The sequence below is a fragment of the Lynx canadensis genome, chromosome B2, assembly GCF_007474595.2.
Source record: "Lynx canadensis isolate LIC74 chromosome B2, mLynCan4.pri.v2, whole genome shotgun sequence".
NCBI lineage: Eukaryota > Metazoa > Chordata > Mammalia > Carnivora > Felidae > Lynx > Lynx canadensis.
The window spans coordinates 37,632,955-37,652,060 of NC_044307.1; the positions used below are offsets into that span (position 1 = coordinate 37,632,955).

The window sequence follows — 19,106 nt, forward strand, 5'->3', positions numbered from 1 at the left end:
CTGCCTGGCAGGAAACAAGCTGTAATTTACTACCTAGAGCTGGTATTAGGGCAGGTGGTAACTAGAATCTCAAGAACAGTTAGGAGAGGGTGACAGGTTATATAAAAAGCCGGGGAGATGGAATGATCTCACAAGCTTCTTGTGTCAGTCTGGCAATATCACTCATAGCTGGGTACCTTCATGGGCATGGAGCCCAAGGAATCTGGGAGTGTTACTTTGCTTCTGTTTTGTGTGTGGTCAAGTTCACGCCTACCCTAACATCTAAATCCTTTGCCTGTGTCTCTTGGTATCTTTTTGCTCATTACATTTCATCCTTGTCAACCACCCACCAGTTAATCAGCAGAGGCAAGAAGGATTGGCAGAGATGCAGGAAGAAATCTCTATGGGCCTGATGTTTCAGGGGTATTTTCTAGGGCATTTGGAAATGAAGGAGCTGAAATTATGGAAAATGCTAAAAACTGCATGCGGAAAATAACAATTCTTATTTTAACTTGCCGGATAATAAGAAGTGCAAGTATATGAGACACATTCAAATTTTACAGGGAACTATATGAGGAAAAGTTTAAGTATTTTTCATCATCCATGTATTGAAAACCATTAAACACTTCTTTTAATTTCTGGGAAACTTTCCCAAATCTGTATGATATACATACTGAGTATACTGAGTACTAAAATCATAGTCATTTCAATGGGTAGGGGACTAGAATATTGTCTTGTTACTCAGTGTCAACAGTGTTACTCTTGAATATAATGTTATGGGTAGTGTCTCTATTGCTTTTAAACTATGGGTTACTGTAGTAATACATTTCTACCTAAAATGTTAGAATAATTTAAATTCTGCCTCCTATAAGGTGTAAGTTTTTTTTTTTTTTTTTTTTTTGAGAGAGAGAGAGAGAGAGGAGAAGAGGGGCAGAGGAGAGAGAGAGAGGTTCTTAAGTAGGGTGGAACTTGATCCCATGACCCTGGGATCATGATCTGAGCCAAAATCAAGAGTCTGATGCTCAACTGACTGAGCCACCCAGCCACCCAGCTGCTAGCTTTTAACTTCTTATTTTTATTAAGAAAACAATAGAGAGGATGTTGTAACAGATACCATCTAGTTCTTAGCACATCTCCTTGAATCTCTTTTACCGTAACTATGTGCCCCTTCCCGGGCTATTCTAATAGCCCATATTCACTATTCTCTTCCAGAGGATTGGAGCCACTTTGTTAGCAGGCACAAATAGCAGTTAGTTAAGGACTGATGGGTGATGGAGTAGGAAATTCAAGTTCCCCTGCTTCCAGGTGGAATAAATGCAGGTGTAACTTACATTCCAGAGTACCCCCCAGGAACAGTGTTCAGGCTTCCCTGTACAGGATTTTGTCCTCAATAACACCTTCCCTGACTTCCCTTTTCTGTCTCGCGTCCCCCACTCCCTTACCAGTTTCCCCTGGGAGCACTTCTTGAATAAATCACTCATCTCAAGCTGGTCTTCCCCGTGATGGTTTGTGTTGCTGCTTTCCACCACCAGGGGGCGACATCATCACATTGAATACAGAGAAAGCGTGTGCGTGGAAAAACTTCTGCATCAGCAAGCCAAAATCACAAGGAATAGTAGTTTGAGAAGCAAAAACTAGATCCTGAGTTCATTATTTCCAAAACGTAATGCAAGTACCACATTGTCATAATTTTCTCACTTAACGTTATTTTATAATGTGGTGCTAACTGGCTAGCCACGTCTAGTAAAAAAAAAAAATACAAACCACTTTTTTTTCTCATCCCTTAGTGAACTAGTTACTTTTTAAAAAAAATTTTTTTAACGTTTATTTATTTTTGAGACAGAGAGACAGAGCATGAATGGGGGAGGGGCAGAGAGAGAGGGAGACACAGAATCTCAAACAGGCTCCAGGCTCTGAGCTGTCAGCACAGAGCTCGACGCGGGGCTCGAACTCACATACCACCAGATCGTGACCTGAGCCGAAGTCGGACGTTCAACCGACTGAGCCACCCAGGCGCCCCTGAACTAGTTACTTTTAATAGCTTATTGAAAGCTTTTTAAATTTCAGCACGCTGCTATGAGTGTCAGCAAGAGACTCATTAGTTCCATTTTTCAATTGCTTGCTTCATTGTGCAGTTATATGAGACGTCTCTGGTCCGTCATGGTTTGATGACTCTGGGGCCCAGTGGTTCTGGGAAGACGACTGTCATAACAATCCTGATGAAGGCATTGACTGAGTGCGGAAGACCTCACAGAGAGATGCGAATGAATCCCAAAGCGATAACCGCGCCTCAGATGTTTGGCAGACTGGACACTGCTACTAATGACTGGACAGATGGGATTTTTTCTACTCTGTGGAGAAAAACATTAAAAGCTAAAAAAGGTACACCTCAACTCTCCTTTGTGAAGCTTCCCCCTCCCCCCCCCGTCAGTTTATTAATAACACAACGTTTAATTTTTTTACAGGTGAAAAGTGATTTTCCCTTTTAATTATTTGCAGGTGAAAACATTTTCCTCATTTTAGATGGCCCCGTGGATGCCATTTGGATCGAGAACCTAAATTCTGTGTTGGATGACAATAAAACTCTCACGTTAGCTAATGGAGATCGCATCCCCATGGCTCCGAATTGCAAGCTTTTGTTTGAAGTCCACAATATTGAGAATGCTTCCCCTGCCACAGTTTCCAGGATGGGCATGGTCTATATCAGCAGCTCTGCGCTCAGCTGGAGGCCGATATTGCAGGTGGAGACAGGAGACCCACGCCAGTGTGTGCTCAGCGGCTACCCGGGGTTCACATCCTTGGGAAACTGAGGTTCTGTCTCTTTGCTGCAGGCGTGGTTGAAGAAGCGCACCGCGCAGGAAGCTTCTGTATTCCAGACTCTGTATGATAAAATATTTGAAGATATATATACATTCATGAAACTGAACCTCAATCCAAAAATGCAGCTCCTGGAGTGCAACTACATCATGCAGGTAAGACTGTGGACATTCTCTATGTAGACTGGAGACATTTCCCCCCCCCCCCCCCCCCCACCGCCCACTTGCAGTTTAGAAGCATCTGAAATAGAAAATTCCCGCAGTCCATAGAAATATTTTTATGATATGGCTGTGAAGGCTTGGAGAAGTTGGATTCCTATTAAAGATTTCGTTAATGTTACTGCCATCTGTTTTATTGTTTTCTCTTCCCAAGGGTGGGTGTTGTCAGGGGAACAGGTATGAACTGTCTTCCCCACCATCAAGGTTAGTAACCTTCCCAGAAAGTGCATCCAATCATGACAGTAGACTAACTAAATAAGTAAAGCAGACTGTTCTACCGAAAAGCGCAAAAAGGGAGCTGGTAACAAGCAAGAAGATTCGAATGGCAATCTCATCTCAGCATTGCATATTTACAGAATACCAGACCGGGAAAACCTTTAAACAATTTTCCTAGTAGTCTCTAGCTTTGTGTGTATGTCTTTTCCGCCTCCCTCCGCCCCCTCAGCTTTTCTTAACAGTCTTCGGAGAAAACAGAACGAATCATAGATTTTGAAGGGTTCTCCTGCTTCTAGGCTATAGGTGACCTTTCAGTATCCAATCTGGTGCTTTGATTTTCTCTTAGTTTAATAATGGATACCGGTCAGTGAGGATGGGTAGGTTAGAAGTAATGCATGAGACCCAAATCAATTAATTATTTAGTAATTACTTTAAAATGCATAACAGAAGTGAACATCTTATCTTGAATTAATTTTGTTTTGAAAGACTGAGGATGTCTTGCTGTAGTTACATTTCTTTCTGATGCTGGATGGGGGGGTGGTGCACTTTTCTTTAAATGAGTATGTAGCAAATATTTAAGCAAATATTTGCACAACTGTCTGTCTCAACACTGACACCTGCTGTTGTATTGCAAAGGCAGCCAGACACAATGCCTACATGAATGAGTGTGACTGTGTTTCAGTAAAACTTTATTTGCCAAGCAGGTGGCTGGCCCCTGGGGCCACAGTCTGCTGAGCCCTGCAAAAAGTTAAAGAGAAATGTAGTCTCTGATGTAGGAAATTTGGAGCCTGCTTCAGATTCTGTGTCTCCCTCTCTCTCTGCCCCTCCCCTACTCATGCTCTGTCTCTCTCTGTCTCTCTCAAAAATGAATAAACGTAAAATAAATTAAAAAGAGAGAGAGAGAGACTTAAAATACAAATCAACAATAAAATGATAGGAGAGAGATAAAGGAAATTAAGGTGTTCAAAGGTCATTGGATATACAAGATAGGAATAAAGGGTTTATCTTTATCTTTCATTACCCGTGTATGCAGGATATACTGTCTAGGTAAGCATTAGAACACAGAAATTGAGTGCAGTGTATAGGTAGTAAACAAACAAAAGGAAAAAGTCAATCTTCTCGGGAAACAGGAAGAAAGCTACAACACATGTGTGCTCAGCAAACGGTAAGGAAATGGAGGTGTTAGAGGTCCGAGAAAATGAAGAAAGTATGAAGCAGTCATGTCACAGAGAAGGAGCCTGAATGGGAGCTGAGGTCCATGATGATGATTTAAGTTTATTTATCTATTTTTGAGAGAGAGAAAGAGAGAGCAGGGGAGGGGCAAGGAGAGAGGAAGAGAGAGAGAGAATCCCAAGCAGGCTGTGCACTGTTAGCACAGAGCCTGACGCCTGGCTCAATCCCACAAACCAGGAGATCATGACCTGAGCTGAAATCAAGAGTTTTAGTCAGTCAGTTTAACTGACTGAGCCACCCGGGCAGCCCCATGGTGATGATTTTAACATGAGGCCAGAATTGTGTGGTTTTCTCCAGCCAAGCTTAGCCGCATAGGTGCAGGTGGGTGGAGAGCAGGCCGAGTTTCAACAAGGCTTTAATGGGGTTATGGCTTTCACAGGTGAGTAGAGGGTGTATGTGACAGTGATTATAGTGATGGGCCCTGGAATTCCAGCTAGGAAAGGAAGGAAGTGAGGAAATGAGAGGAAATGAGGGATAGTTTAATGATGGCAGGAACTATGGATCGTGGTAGCTCTCTCTCGAATCTGGGAAGTGGAGGGAATAAGCTAGAAAGAGTGGATATGGTAATCAGAGAATAAAATGCTTGAAACTGAGATAATGAAGGGGTCACAGTTCTCGATAATAACAAGGTGTAGGTATGACTGCACGAATGGCTAAAAACCGTTTATTCATTTTTGAGAGACAGAGTATGAGTGAGGGAGGGGCAGAGAGAGAGAGAGAGAGGGAGACAGAATCTGAAGCAGGCTCCAGGTTCTGAGCTGTCAGCACAGGGCCCAACACGGGGCTCAAACCCACAAACAGTGAGATCATAACCTGAGCTGAAGTTGGATGCTTAACCGACTGACCCACCCAGGTGCCCCTGAAATAAATATTTTTAAATGATAATATATTTGAAAGAAGGGAAGAAAAAAACCCTATCTCCAGATATTGCTTGATCACTGTCCAACAGCAGACAGCATTTAGAGAAAGGTCATCCTGGTTTAAAAAGTCTGCGTGGGGGGCGCCTGGGTGGCTCAGTCGGTTGAGCGACCGATTTCGGCTCAGGTCATGATCTCACGGTTCGTGAGTTCGAGCCCCACATCGGGCTCTGTGCTAACAGCTCAGAGCCTGGAGCTGGCTTCCGATTCTGTGTCTCCCTCTCTCTCTGCCCCTCCTCCACTCATGCTCTGTCTCTCTCTGTCTCAGAAATAAGTAAACATAAAAAAAAAATAAAAGAAAAAAAAAGTCTGCCTGGACTGGCAGAAAAGATGCCACAATGGAAATCAGAGGGTGTGGTTTCTGTTCCTAGCTCATGTGACTAACATCACTGAGCTTCAGTTTCCTCATCTGAAAAGGGCCTAAATAAAATAGATGTTTACTTTCTTTTTCTTCTTCTTTTTTTTTTTTTTTTCCTTTTAGACTAGATGTTTTCTAGGTAGTTTCTGGATCTAAAGTTTAGTTACTCCAAAACGTTAATTTTTTTTTTTTAATTTCAAAAATTTGAACACCGAAATTTATTTTATTATATTTCAAATATTTTCAGTCTCTCACTCTACTGGAAGGTTTAATTCCCTCCAAAGAAGAAGGTGGTATTTCATGTGTCGAACATCTTCATAAATTATTTGTGTTTGGCCTAATGTGGAGTTTAGGAGCCCTTTTGGAATTGGAAAGCAGAGAAAAGCTTGAGGCCTTTTTACGAAGTCATGGAAGCAAGTTAGACTTGCCAGAAATACCTAAAGGCACAAATCAGACCATGTATGAGTTTTATGTTACTGATTATGGTAAGTACAGTGACTTACACTTGAAATGAGATGATCTCTTTTTCAATGAGAAAAATATAAACTTTCATAAACTCTTCTATAGGGGAATATTAAGCTGATTATAAATAACGTGATTGCTAATACCATTTTTAAAAAGCATAGATGCAAAAAATAGTGGAACTTTGCATATCGACCATGGTGGAAACTGGTAAGAGACTCTTGCCTTCTCCTCTTTTTGGAGTGGCCTAAGTGAAATCTTGTATAAATAAGTTGGCAATACCTCTCACATCATGTACATCCTGGTGCTTGAAGAGAAAGGCAGCAGTGTAGAGAACATTGATTACCCTCATGATGAAGTAACAGATCAATCCCACAACTTCCCTGTTGGAAATGTCGGAATAATGAGAGAACGAACCAAGCATATGGGGTCCTTCTTACCTGCAGCAGACTGGGCACAGTCCGGTGCTGTCACCTCAGCCCCCAGCCTCCTGTGTGTGGCAGGGCCCAGCTTCCCTGTCTCTAAGAGAAATGCCCTTGAGTTTGGCGCCCTTTATCCGGAGCGTAGCTCCCAACTCTTCTAAACTCCAGAGAAGATGAAACATGCTTCCTAAAAACTGTATTGACCTCTGATTCTTCCTAAAACCCCAAAGCAGCAAAAGCATTTTTTAAAAGTTTATACATTTATTATTTCTGAGAGAGAGAAAGAGAGAGCGCACGCAGGGTGGGGGGCAGAGACAGAGGGAGACACTGGATCCAAAGCAGGCTCCAGACTCCAAGCTGTCAGCACAGAGCCCGACAGGGGGCTCAGACCCACAGACCATGAGATGGTGACCTGAGGTGAAGTCAGACGCTTAACTGACTGAGCCACCCAGGAGCCCTGCATTTGTTGTTTTTGTTTTAATGCATAAAATCAGAACAGGACACTGGATGGCAACAAAAGCATTTTGAAAGCAAGAAAGCAGAAAGGTAAGTGGCACTTGATTTGGCACACGGGGCAAGGTAAGTCCTAAACTGGCAGGGGGAAGAGTTGAGAGGCAATGTAATGTATGCCGCAGAACCTTCCCATGGCTCGGGAAATGGAAACTGGGGTGAGGGCAGAGGTAAAAACCAGAGTGCTGCTTGTAAGTCTGTTTAAGAAACAGAACCTCCAGGTCCTCTTTCCAAAATCACACTGGTAGATAATTGCACTCACCTCACACTGGCCAAACATGGAAGAATTGGTGTTTAGAGAGTGTGAAACACAGAATTGCCTAGAGTTGGAGGATACTGGACACATTTGAGAGTGGAAGAATCATACTGAAAATAGGGATTAAGTGAAAGTTGGGGTTTTAAAGGCCTTTATAAAGAGACTGAGGTGAAGTGAACTTTTTTTCAGCTGGGCATTTTTAATCAGAATGATTAAGTTAATTCTATGTGTGATTAGATGCTATTAAAGATTTGGGTTCATAAAAGGGAGCTCTAACTCCAAATGCAAACTAACAATGAGATGCATCCTTAAATCTACTTATGAATTCTGTTACAATCCAGAAACAATCAAAAGATGGGGGTTTTTAAATTTTTTTTTTAACATTTTATTTTATATTTTGAGACACAGAGAAAAACACGAGTCCCAGCAGGGAAGGGGCAGAGAGAGAGGGAGAGAGAGTGGGAGACACAGAATCCAAAGCAGGCTCCAGGCTCTGAGCTGTCAGCACACAGCACGATGCAGGGCTCGAATCCACAAATGTGAGATCATGACCTGAGCCAAAGTTGGATGTTCAGCTGACTGAGCCACCCAGCTGCCCCAAAAGATGGTTTTTTTTAAGAGATCAATAAAATTGATACATCTCTTACCAGAGATATCAGAAGAAATAGAGAAGACATAAATTACTGCTGTTCAGAATGAAAGAGGGAACATCCTTACAGGCCGTATAGACATTAAAAAATAAGGGAATACTAGAAACAATGTTTTGAAGGTATGTTTTATGATGAAACAGACATGTTTAGATAAAAAAGACAAATTCCTTGAAAGGTACAAACTACTAAACCTCATCAAGAAGAAATAGACATCCTACATATCCCCAGACTCACCAAAAATGTATAGTTAAAAACCTTTCTACAAAGAAAACCCCAGGCCCAGATGGCTTTATTGGTGAATTCTACCAAGTACTTAAGGAAGAAATAATACCAATTGTACAAAAACTGCTTCTAAGACATTAAACGTAAGGAAGAAATACATCCCAGACCGTTTTATAAAGATGATGTTATCTTGATATCAAAACCAGAGAAAGGCATTATAATAAAAGTAGACTGTAGAGCAGTATGTCTTAGGAACAATGACCCATATTTCTTTCCTTTCCCTTTTTAAATTTTAAGTAGCTTCCACACCCAATGTGGGGATTGAACTCATGACCCTGAGGTTAACAGTTGTATGTCCTACCAGCTGAGCCAGCCAGGTGCCCTGACACACATTTCTTAATAAAATGTCAACAGGTAAAGTCCAAGTGAGCATTTATTCTATGAATTGAAGGTTGGAGTAACATTGAAAAAGCAATAAATTTATTTTGCCATGTTAACAGACTAAAAGCCAAACACATCATCAGTCATCTAAATAGATGCAGAAAAAGCATTTGACAAAATTTAACACCGTTTCATGGTGAAACTCTCAGTAAACTAGGAATAGGAGCTTTATAATTTTGACAAAGAGCATCTACAGAAAAGATAACATTTTTACTTACTTATTGGTGAAATATTGAATATTTCCTTCCCAAGATTAGAAATAGGACACGGATGTTCTTTCTCATCACTGCTATTCAGCATTGTACTAGAAGGTCTAATCAGTGCAGTAAGGCAATAAATAAGCAAACAAAAACATACAAATAAAGTATCTACAGATTAGAAAAGAACAAATATACCTCTATTTGTAGACAATATGACCATTTCTATAGAATCCTCGAAAAAGTTTTTAAAACCAGTGAATTAGTTTAGCAAGGTCATAGGATAAAAGGGCAATATACAACAATAAATTGTATTTCTATATGCTCACAACAAACAATTAAAAATTGGAATTTTAATATACTATTTAAAAGAGTATCCAAAACTTAAGCAACCATCAAGTTAATATGGATTGCTATGTGGAGAAGATGTTATATACGAGCCTAATGGTAACCACAAATCAAAAACCAGTGATAGATATGCAAAAAATAAAGAGAAAGGAGTCCAAATATATCACTAAATAAAGCCAACAAATTATGAAAGAGAAGAAAGGATCAGAGAAAAACTACAAAAACAACCATAAAACGAGTAACAAAATGGCAATAAATACATATCAATAATTACTTTGAATGTAAATGGACTAAATGCTCCAATCAAAAGACATAGGGAGCCAGAGTGGATAAAAAACAAAAACAAAAACAAAAAAACCCCAAGGCCCATCTATATGCTGCCTACAAGAGACCCATTTTAGACCTAAAGATATCTGCAGATTGAAAGTGAGGGGATGGAGCACCATCTATCATGTTAATGGACATCAAAAGAAAGCCAGAATAGCCATACTCCTATCAGACAAACTAGATTTTAAACCAAAGACTGTAACAAGAGATGAAGGAGGGGCATTATATCATAATGAAGGGGTCTATCCATCAAGAAGATCTAACAATTGTAAATATTTGTTCACCCAATATATGAGCACCCAAATCCTTAAAACCGTTAATAACAAACATGAAGGAACTAATTGGTAATAATACAATAATAGTAGGGGACTTTAATACCCCACAAACTTTGATGGACAGATCATCCAAACAGAAAATCAACAAGAGAACAGTGGCTCTGAATGACACACTAGACCAGATGGATTTAATAGATGTATTCAGAACATTCCATCCTAAAACAACAGAATACACATTCTTTTTGAGAGCACATGGAATATTCTCCAGAATAATAACATATTAACAAGGCAGCAACAAGGTAGCAAATGACATATCTGAAAAAGGGTCAGTACCCAAAATATATAAGGAACTGATACAAGTTAACACACACAAAAACAAATAATCCAATTCAAAAATGGTCAGAAGGCATGAACAGACATTTCTCCAAAGAAGACATATAGGTTGCTAACAGATACATGAAAAAATGTTCAACATCACTGATTATCAGGGAAATATAAATCAAAACTACAATTAGATAGCTACAATTAGATACCTACAATTAGATAGCACCTCACACCTGTCAGAACAACTAAAATCAACAGCCCAAGAAACAACAGGTGTTGGCGAGGATGTGGAGAAAAGGGAAACCTCTTGCACTGTTGATAGGAATGCAAACTGGTGTAGCCACTGTGGAAAACAAACAGTATGGAGGTTCCTCAAAAATTTTTAAATAGAACTATCCTATGATCCAGCAATTGCACTACTGGGTATTTACCCCAAAAATGTGAAAACACTAATTCAAAGGGATACATGCATCCCTATGTTTATTACAGCATTATTTATAATAAATTATGGAAGCAGCCCATGTGTTCATTGACAGATGAATGGATAAAGAAGAAATGGTATATAGATATACAATGAAATATCATTCAGCCATAGAAAGAATGAAATTTTGCCATTTGCAATGACATGGATGGAAATAGAGAGTATAATGCTAAGCAAAATAAGTTAGAGAAAGGCAAAGACCATAGGATTTCACTCAGGCATGGAATTTAAGAAACAAAACAAATGAGCAGAGGGGAAAAAGAAAGACAAACCAAGAAACAGATCTTAACTATAGAGAATAAACTGATGGTTATGGTGGCGGGGGGAAACAGATGGGGGGATGGTTGAAAAAGGTGATGGGGATTAAGGAGGGCACTTGTCATGATGAGCACTGGGTGATGTATGGAACTGTGGATTCACTATATTGTACACTGGAAACAAACATAACACTCTATGTTAACTATACTGGAATTAAAATTAAAAAAATAAAAAATATATCTGATAAAACAATTCAATCCAGAAAACATAAAGGACTCTTGCCATTCCATAATAGTGGTTAGACAGTCAAGCCAAAATTTTTTATTTTTTTTATTAAAAAAAATTTTTTTTAACGTTTATTTATTTTTGAGACAGAGAGAGACAGAGCATGAACGGGGGAGGGTCAGAGAGAGGGAAACACAGAATCGGAAACAGGCTCCAGGCTCCGAACTGTCAGCACAGAGCCCGACGTGGGGCTCGAACTCACGGACCGCGAGATCGTGACCTGAGCCAAAGTCGGCTGCTCAACCGACTGAGCCACCCAGGCGCCCCAAGCCAAAATTTTTTAAATGGGCACTATAATTAAATAGATGCTTGACCAAAGAAGATTTTAAAATGGTGAAAAAACACATGAAAAGATATTCAACATCATTGGTTATCGAGGAAATGCAAACTGAAACTAGAATGGGCTATGATTACACAGCCACTACAATGATTGCCATATGAAAAGATTGATAATACCAAATATCAGCAAGAATGTGTAATAACTGGGACTCTCGTATACTACTCTGTGGGATAGCCACTTTGGAAAAACAGTTTATCAGTTTCTTAAAAGTTAGCACCTTCACTTACCAAATGACTTGTTATTTTGCAAGGAAATTTGAGATTGAGGTTATTCCTCCAGTGATGAATATTTTCTTTGCTACTCTCAAATGTGTGAGCCTCTGCTCTGTTTTCATGCATTCTGTGTACACAGTAACTCTTTTGATACAATCCTGAATCATAGTATAATATTCCTGAAAAGCCAGTTAAAATGAACAATACGATACCAACAATAAAAGTAATTTATGGCAACAGTGTGAACATCTCTGACCAAGTTTGCCTAGCCAATGGTGGTTATAAGTCTTTGTAGATTGTAAGGCACATTCCACATATGCTAAATGTAAATACAATTTTTTTTTATAATTGAAGAAATGTGGTAAAAATAATTCTTATACCAATAATGTCCATCAGTAAATTATGGGCTATCTAAAATCAGTTAATAAATTAGTAGTTACTGTTAAGTCAATAGGCTGAGCACTTTATTAACTAGTTTCAGGGCTAGATTCGTTTTCCTCATTTCTCATGGCAAACATTCTATGTCCACTAACCCCTTTTTGGTCTTCCCTATCCTTTCAGTTGATGGGGCTTCCCTACTAGATATTAAACATGTCATTGGTTTTACCAGTAGCCAGTTCTAATTCCCTTTCAGGCCAGATCTCTCTAGATGAGTGATTTAGAAATTTAAAAACTGGCTTTGTGAGGGGGCAAAATGAATTTAAATGATCAAATGCCATGTATATTAGATAAGTAGATATGTTCACATATTTTTGGAAAATGGTTTAAATGTCCATGTGATTCTGTTGGGTGTTTATGGCATTTGCATTTTTATATTTTGAGATACTTTTCAAAGAGTGCAGTTTTATTAAGATGAATTTTTACTTACTGTATAGGTGATTGGGAACACTGGAATAAGAAACTACAGCCATATTATTATCCAACTGACAGTATTCCAGAATATTCATCAATTTTGGTTCCAAATGTTGACAATATTAGAACAAATTTTTTGATAGACACCATTGCAAAACAATATAAAGTAAGTTTGATAGTTTCTTAGCTGATCACAAACCTGTATGAAACACATCCCTTTTCACACGGTACAGATAGAAAAATTAAATTCCAGCACAAGGGGCCAGAAGTGGTGCCATTTAAGGGAAACGCTTTTGGCGAATGAACCCCAGGATACACTCCAATTCAGTATCCCCTGAACTTCTGACTTCCGGCTTGCTAAGGAAAGCTGTCATATGCTCACAAAGTCCCTCATTCTCTCGTGGTCACGTGAATATTTGCCCATTCTTTCTTCCAGCACAGTTGTAGTACACATTTCACATTTAAATTTTTAATTGAACTAGGATTTATTTTGACGTGGGTCTAATTCTAAAAAGTAATTAAAAATTAGTCATATGAATTTTTAGAATGAAAAATGGCTGCTAGAGCCATAAGGCATTTAAAACCAAATACAACCCCTTTCACCATGACTATCCTATTACTGCAGGCTGTTTTGCTCACGGGAGAGCAGGGGACTGCGAAAACTGTAATGATTAAAGCCTATTTGAAAAGATACGATCCTGAAGTACAGTTATCCAAAAGTCTAAACTTTTCATCTGCCACAGAACCAGTCATGTTTCAGGTAAAACCCATCACTTGCTGAGGTAATCAACATCTTAAATGTTTTGAGTGGTGTTTACAGTAAAATGTGTATGCATATAAAAGCTGGTGTGTGTGTGTGTGTGTGTGTGTGTGTGTGTGTGTGTATAGGAAATGGGGCTGCACCTGGCATTCAGCTATTGGTTTTCCCTAGGCTAAGATGGAAACCAAAGCCAAATAGCATATTTTGACCTAATATAGAGGCTGAAGCTGAACTTTGTGCATAAAATTAATGATTAACATTCCAATAACTTATTTTTTGCAATTTTACACTGTTTATTTAAAAAAACAATTTTTGAGCTCATTTACTTATTTGAGAGAGAGAGAGAATGCATGTGCGTGTGAGTGGGGGAGGGGCGGAGAGAGAGGTGGACAGAGAATCCCAAGCAGGCTCCGCTCTGTCAGCGTAGAACTCGACTCGGGGCTCCATCTCACAAACCATGAGATAATGACCTGAGCCGAGACCAGCAGTCCGACGATGCTCAACCAACTAAGCCATCCAGGCGCCCCTACAATGTCTATTTTAATAATGGTATTTATGTATATTAAGTAACTCAATTCACTCTGAGAGGCATGCTCAGCATTTTTAGGAATCTGGGTTGAAATCTAACACTTAAACCATTTCCTCTTTCCAGAGAACCATTGAAAGCTATGTGGATAAACGAATGGGAAGCACATACGGGCCACCAGGAGGCAGAAAAATGACTGTATTTATTGATGATATTAATATGCCGGTGATTAATGAATGGGGAGATCAGGTATGACTAAAATATCTCCTATAGATGATAGTTAATCAGTATTTTTAGTTATATATAAAAAATGTCAATAGCCTTCATCTTATTAAGCCTCCCTAGTAGCAGTTCTGTTTTGTTTGACTTCTCTGGTATAGCTGGCATTCTCCCTTCTTGAGGTCCCTGTGGGCTTTTCAGCAATACGCCTACCTGTCTCTCTGGCTTCGTGATTTCAGTGACCTTTCTGGCTCCTCTCTTCCTTTCCCCAGGGTTTTAGTTTTGTTCTGTTACCTCTTATTCTACATACTCCCTCCAAGGAATACCTGATGTAGAAAATACCTTTTTTTTTCCTTTTAACTCTGCCATGCGTGTGTCCCCCTTGTGATCATCTGTCAACCCCAGAGGCATTCCCCATCAGAGAACCTCACTGATGCGGTCAGAGTTCTGCATGTTCCTTGTGGGATTGCCAACACCTCCCTCCCACCACTGCCCACTGCTTCATCAATTACATCTACCTGGAGACTGCCAGCACCCATTCCATCCGGCCTTTTATGTGGATTCACCTCAGATACCTCTAGGAGGTCCAGACTCCCAGGTTCTGTGCTCACCTGAGACTATTCCTCAAACAGCTTTGCACAGCACTTCTCTGACCTTACTTCCTACTTTTCCCACTCTGAAACCTTTCACTTAAAAAAATTTTTTTTAAATGTTTATTTTTGAGAGAGACAGAGAGAGAGTGCGCAAGTGAGTGGGGGAGGGGCAGAGAGAAAAGGGGACAGAAGATCCAAAGCCGGCTCTCCACCGACAGCAGAGAGCCCGATGTGGGGCTCAATCCCACAAACCATGAGATCATGACCTGAGCTGGAGCCAGACGCTTAACCGACTGAGCCACCCAGGTGCCCCCTGAAACCTTTCTATGTGCCCCTGGAAGCCATAGTTCATCCACAGAATTCCTTGTAAATGCAACTTCTCTGAATTTTTCTTTTGCCTGCTTGCTCTAATGGAAACCTGGGAGGCTGCTTTCCTCAGTCAAGTTGAGCCCCTGGGCCTAGAGGTGGGGGAGATGTCCTCCTTGCCTCTTGTTGTCCCCTGCCCTGTGGAGGGATCAATCCCACCTCATGCTTCCCTTGTTGCTGTCACCTCAGACCCTCAGACAACATCCTGAAGATTTCCATTCCTGGATCACTGTTACTCTCCCTCTTGCTGGGGCCAGAATCATGTGTGTCGAAACTGGGCTGACACAGTGACTCATACTTCAAACGGACCTGAATTGGTTTAATGCTCTGTAGCCACCAGTGTGAATTTCTTAATAATTACTTTTGAACAAGGAGCCTTGCATTTTCATTTTGCCCTGGGCCTTGCAAATTATGCAGCCTGCTTGTTGTAATTCTTGGTGATGCCAATACTGACATACGTGATCTTGACCTCTTAGTTCCTCCTGTGATGATCGTGTCTTCCACCCTGGGTGAATTAGTCATCCATGCAGTCATACCTACACCTTGTTATTATCGAGAACTGTGACCCCTTCATTATCTCAGTTTCAAGCATTTTATTCTCTGATTACCATATCCACCCTTTCTAGCTTATTCCCTCCACTTCCCAGATTCGAGAGAGAGCTACCATGATCCATAGTTCCTGCCGTCATTAAGCTATCCCTCATTTCCTCTCATTTCCTCACTTCCTTCCTTTCCTAGCTGGAATTCCAGGACCCATCACTATAATCACTGTCGCATACACCCTCTACTCACCTGTGAAAGCCATAACCCCATTAAAGCCTTGTTGAAACTCGGCCTGCTCTCCACCCACCTGCACCTATGCGGCTAAGCTTGGCTGGAGAAAACCACACAATTCTGGCTTCATTTTAAAATCATCACCATGGGGCTGCCCGGGTGGCTCAGTCAGTTAAACTGACTGACTAAAACTCTTGATTTCAGCTCAGGTCATGATCTCCTGGTTTGTGGGATTGAGCCAGGCGTCAGGCTCTGTGCTAACAGTGCACAGCCTGCTTGGGATTCTCTCTCTCTCTTCCTCTCTCCTTGCCCCTCCCCTGCTCTCTCTTTCTCTCTCTCAAAAATAGATAAATAAACTTAAATCATCATCATGGACCTCAGCTCCCATTCAGGCTCCTTCTCTGTGACATGACTGCTTCATACTTTCTTCATTTTCTCGGACCTCTAACACCTCCATTTCCTTACCGTTTGCTGAGCACACATGTGTTGTAGCTTTCTTCCTGTTTCCCGAGAAGATTGACTTTTTCCTTTTGTTTGTTTACTACCTATACACTGCACTCAATTTCTGTGTTCTAATGCTTACCTAGACAGTATATCCTGCATACACGGGTAATGAAAGATAAAGATAAACCCTTTATTCCTATCTTGTATATCCAATGACCTTTGAACACCTTAATTTCCTTTATCTCTCTCCTATCATTTTATTGTTGATTTGTATTTTAAGTCTCTCTCTCTCTAATTTGTTTTACGTTTATTCATTTTTGAGAGAGACAGAGAGAGACAGAGCATGAGTAGGGGAGGGGCAGAGAGAGAGGGAGACACAGAATCTGAAGCAGGCTCCAGGCTCTGAGCTTCCAGCACAGAGCCCGATGTGGGGCTCAAACTCATGAACCGTGAGATCATGACCTGAGCTGAAGTTGGACACTTAACCAACTGAACTACCCAGGTGCCCCCCCCCCTTTTTTTTAACTCCCACAGACATTATTTTTACTTTTTTATATATTCACTCTTCATTTGCATTGCTGTCTTGTTTGCCACTTTCTTTGCTCTTTCTTCATTCTTCCTTCTCAGACCTTGCATGTGGTATGTTCCTTCTGCTTTTAGAACTTACTTTAGAGAAGGTCTTTTCATGACTAATTCTTTGCACATGTCATTTCATCTTTTTTATTTGAAAGACAGTGTTTCTGGGTGTGAAATTCTAAACTCGCAGTTCTGGGTTTTTTTCCCATCATGTTGAATATATTCTTCCTGTTTTCTGTTTTCCTTGTTGCTGTTGAGAATTCAGCTACCACTTAATCATGGCACGTCTGAACTTAATCTGCCTTTTTTTTTCACTTGCTGCTTTTAAGGCTTTCTCTTTGCTTTACTTTCCTGTAATTTTCTTTCTTTTAAAAATGATGTTCCTTGGTGTAGATTTATTTGTACTTATTTGCTTGGAATTTGCTAGAACTCATGAATCTGTGGTTTGGTGTCTTTCATCACTTCTAGAAAATACCCAGTCCTTATCTCTTCAAATATTATTTCTGCCCCTCCTTATTTCCCTTCTTCTCAGAGTCCTATTGTATGTCAGACTTTCTTCTATGCCTTGTATATTTCTCCTTTTTTTCTTACATCCCAGCCTTTCCTGTCTCCAATGCTTGCGATCTAGATAATTTCTCCTCTTTGTCTTCCTCCTCACTAATTTTCTTCTCTGTTTCGTCTAATCTCCTGTCAAATTCATCCACTGAGTTTTTATTTCAGCTACTGTTTATTTTCTCTTTAAAATATGTCATCATTTTTATAGTTTCCTATTCCTTGCATATATTTTCAAATTTTCAAATGAATTTTAAAACATATTGAGCATAGTTATTTTAAGGCCTGTGCCTGTTAATTTCAGCATCTGAAGTCTATGTGATCCTATTTCTGCTCTTTGTTATTTTAATAGTTCCTGTGTGTGTTGAACAAGTCTTATTTTCTGTAAGTATCTTTGACTGCTTGCTAGATCATTACCCTTGAAAAATTAATCATGACTGTGTTTCACAGCCTAAGCTGGATATGCTCTCATCAAGACAGGTTTTGAGTTTTCTTCTGCCAGATCCTTAAGAGCTTATTCAGTCAGGATTATCTCAAAGCAAGGCTAAGATTGGAAAGTTTCTGGTCCACTTAGGCTATGCATACCCAGGGTGCAAATCTGTGCAAGTGTCATCCTGAGGCCACAGCCTCCTAGGGAAGTCTCTTATTTTTCTTTTTTCTTTCCTTTTCCTCTCCCATTCAGTAGGGATCCAAGAGAGACTTCTCAGCAGTAAGGTGAGGAGAGTGGTGGCATATTAAGATATCATCTATAAGCTGAAGAGCTCTTGAATTTCGGACTCACTTAACCAATTAGGGATGTCTACTTGGATCTCAAACTTACCATGTCCAAAACCAAATTCCTGTTACTCCCTAGATCTGCTCCTGAAATACTCCTCTTAATATCAAGAAGTGGAAACTCCACATTCAATCTGTTAGGAAATCATATGGGCTATATCTTCAAACTATATCCAGGATTTTACCACTACTCATTACCTCTATTGCCAACACCTGGTGCAAGCCACCATCTCTCTCTCTCTCTCTCTCTCTCTCTCTCTCTCTCTCTCTCTCTTCTTAATCATTACAAATGCCTCCTCATTGTCTCCCCATTGCCTTTGCCCTTCTCAGTCTATGCTCACATCAGCACCCAATTAAAACATGGATCAGATCATGACACAGTCTTCTGGTCAAAATCCTCCCATGAGACTTGTAGAATATAAATGCCAAAATCCTTACCATGACCCAAAGACCCTGCATTGACTGATCTTACCTCCCCATGACTCTGCCCCAAACACATTTATTGGTCCTTGTATACACTGGACATAATGTTCACTCAGAGCCTCTATGTTTACTGTTTCCTCCTCTTGGAATATTCTTCCTCTAGATACCTAAATGGTTTGCTTTCTCACCTCCTTCAAGCAATGAGGTTATATATTCTTTGGTTGCATGTCTTGTGAGGTGAATCCTCCATATTCAGTTCTCCATATTCAGTTGCACCCTCGAACACTGTCTATTTCCTTTCTCTGTTTTATTTTCCTCCCAAAACTCATAGCATTTTATTTACATACATATATACATACTAGCATACATGTGTATATATTTTTTCTCCTACCACCAGAATGTATGCTCCATGAAGACAGGGATTTTTGTCTATGCTACAACAGAGTCAGACACACAGTGGTCATTAATATGTGTTGAATGAAAGAATGTCGTATTTGAG

General features: G+C 40.1%; 1 protein-coding gene across 1 annotated transcript in view; it reads left to right on the forward strand.

Moving 5' to 3' along the window:
• DNAH8 (dynein axonemal heavy chain 8) overlaps positions 1–19,106 on the forward strand; it is a 310,125-nt gene that overhangs the window by 140,653 nt on the left and 150,366 nt on the right. Inside the window, 7 exon segments of the mRNA XM_030314553.1 lie at positions 2,115–2,361; positions 2,479–2,720; positions 2,811–2,951; positions 5,986–6,223; positions 12,624–12,766; positions 13,226–13,360; positions 14,013–14,135. Of these exon segments, the coding sequence (XP_030170413.1) occupies positions 2,115–2,361; positions 2,479–2,720; positions 2,811–2,951; positions 5,986–6,223; positions 12,624–12,766; positions 13,226–13,360; positions 14,013–14,135 (1,269 nt within the window).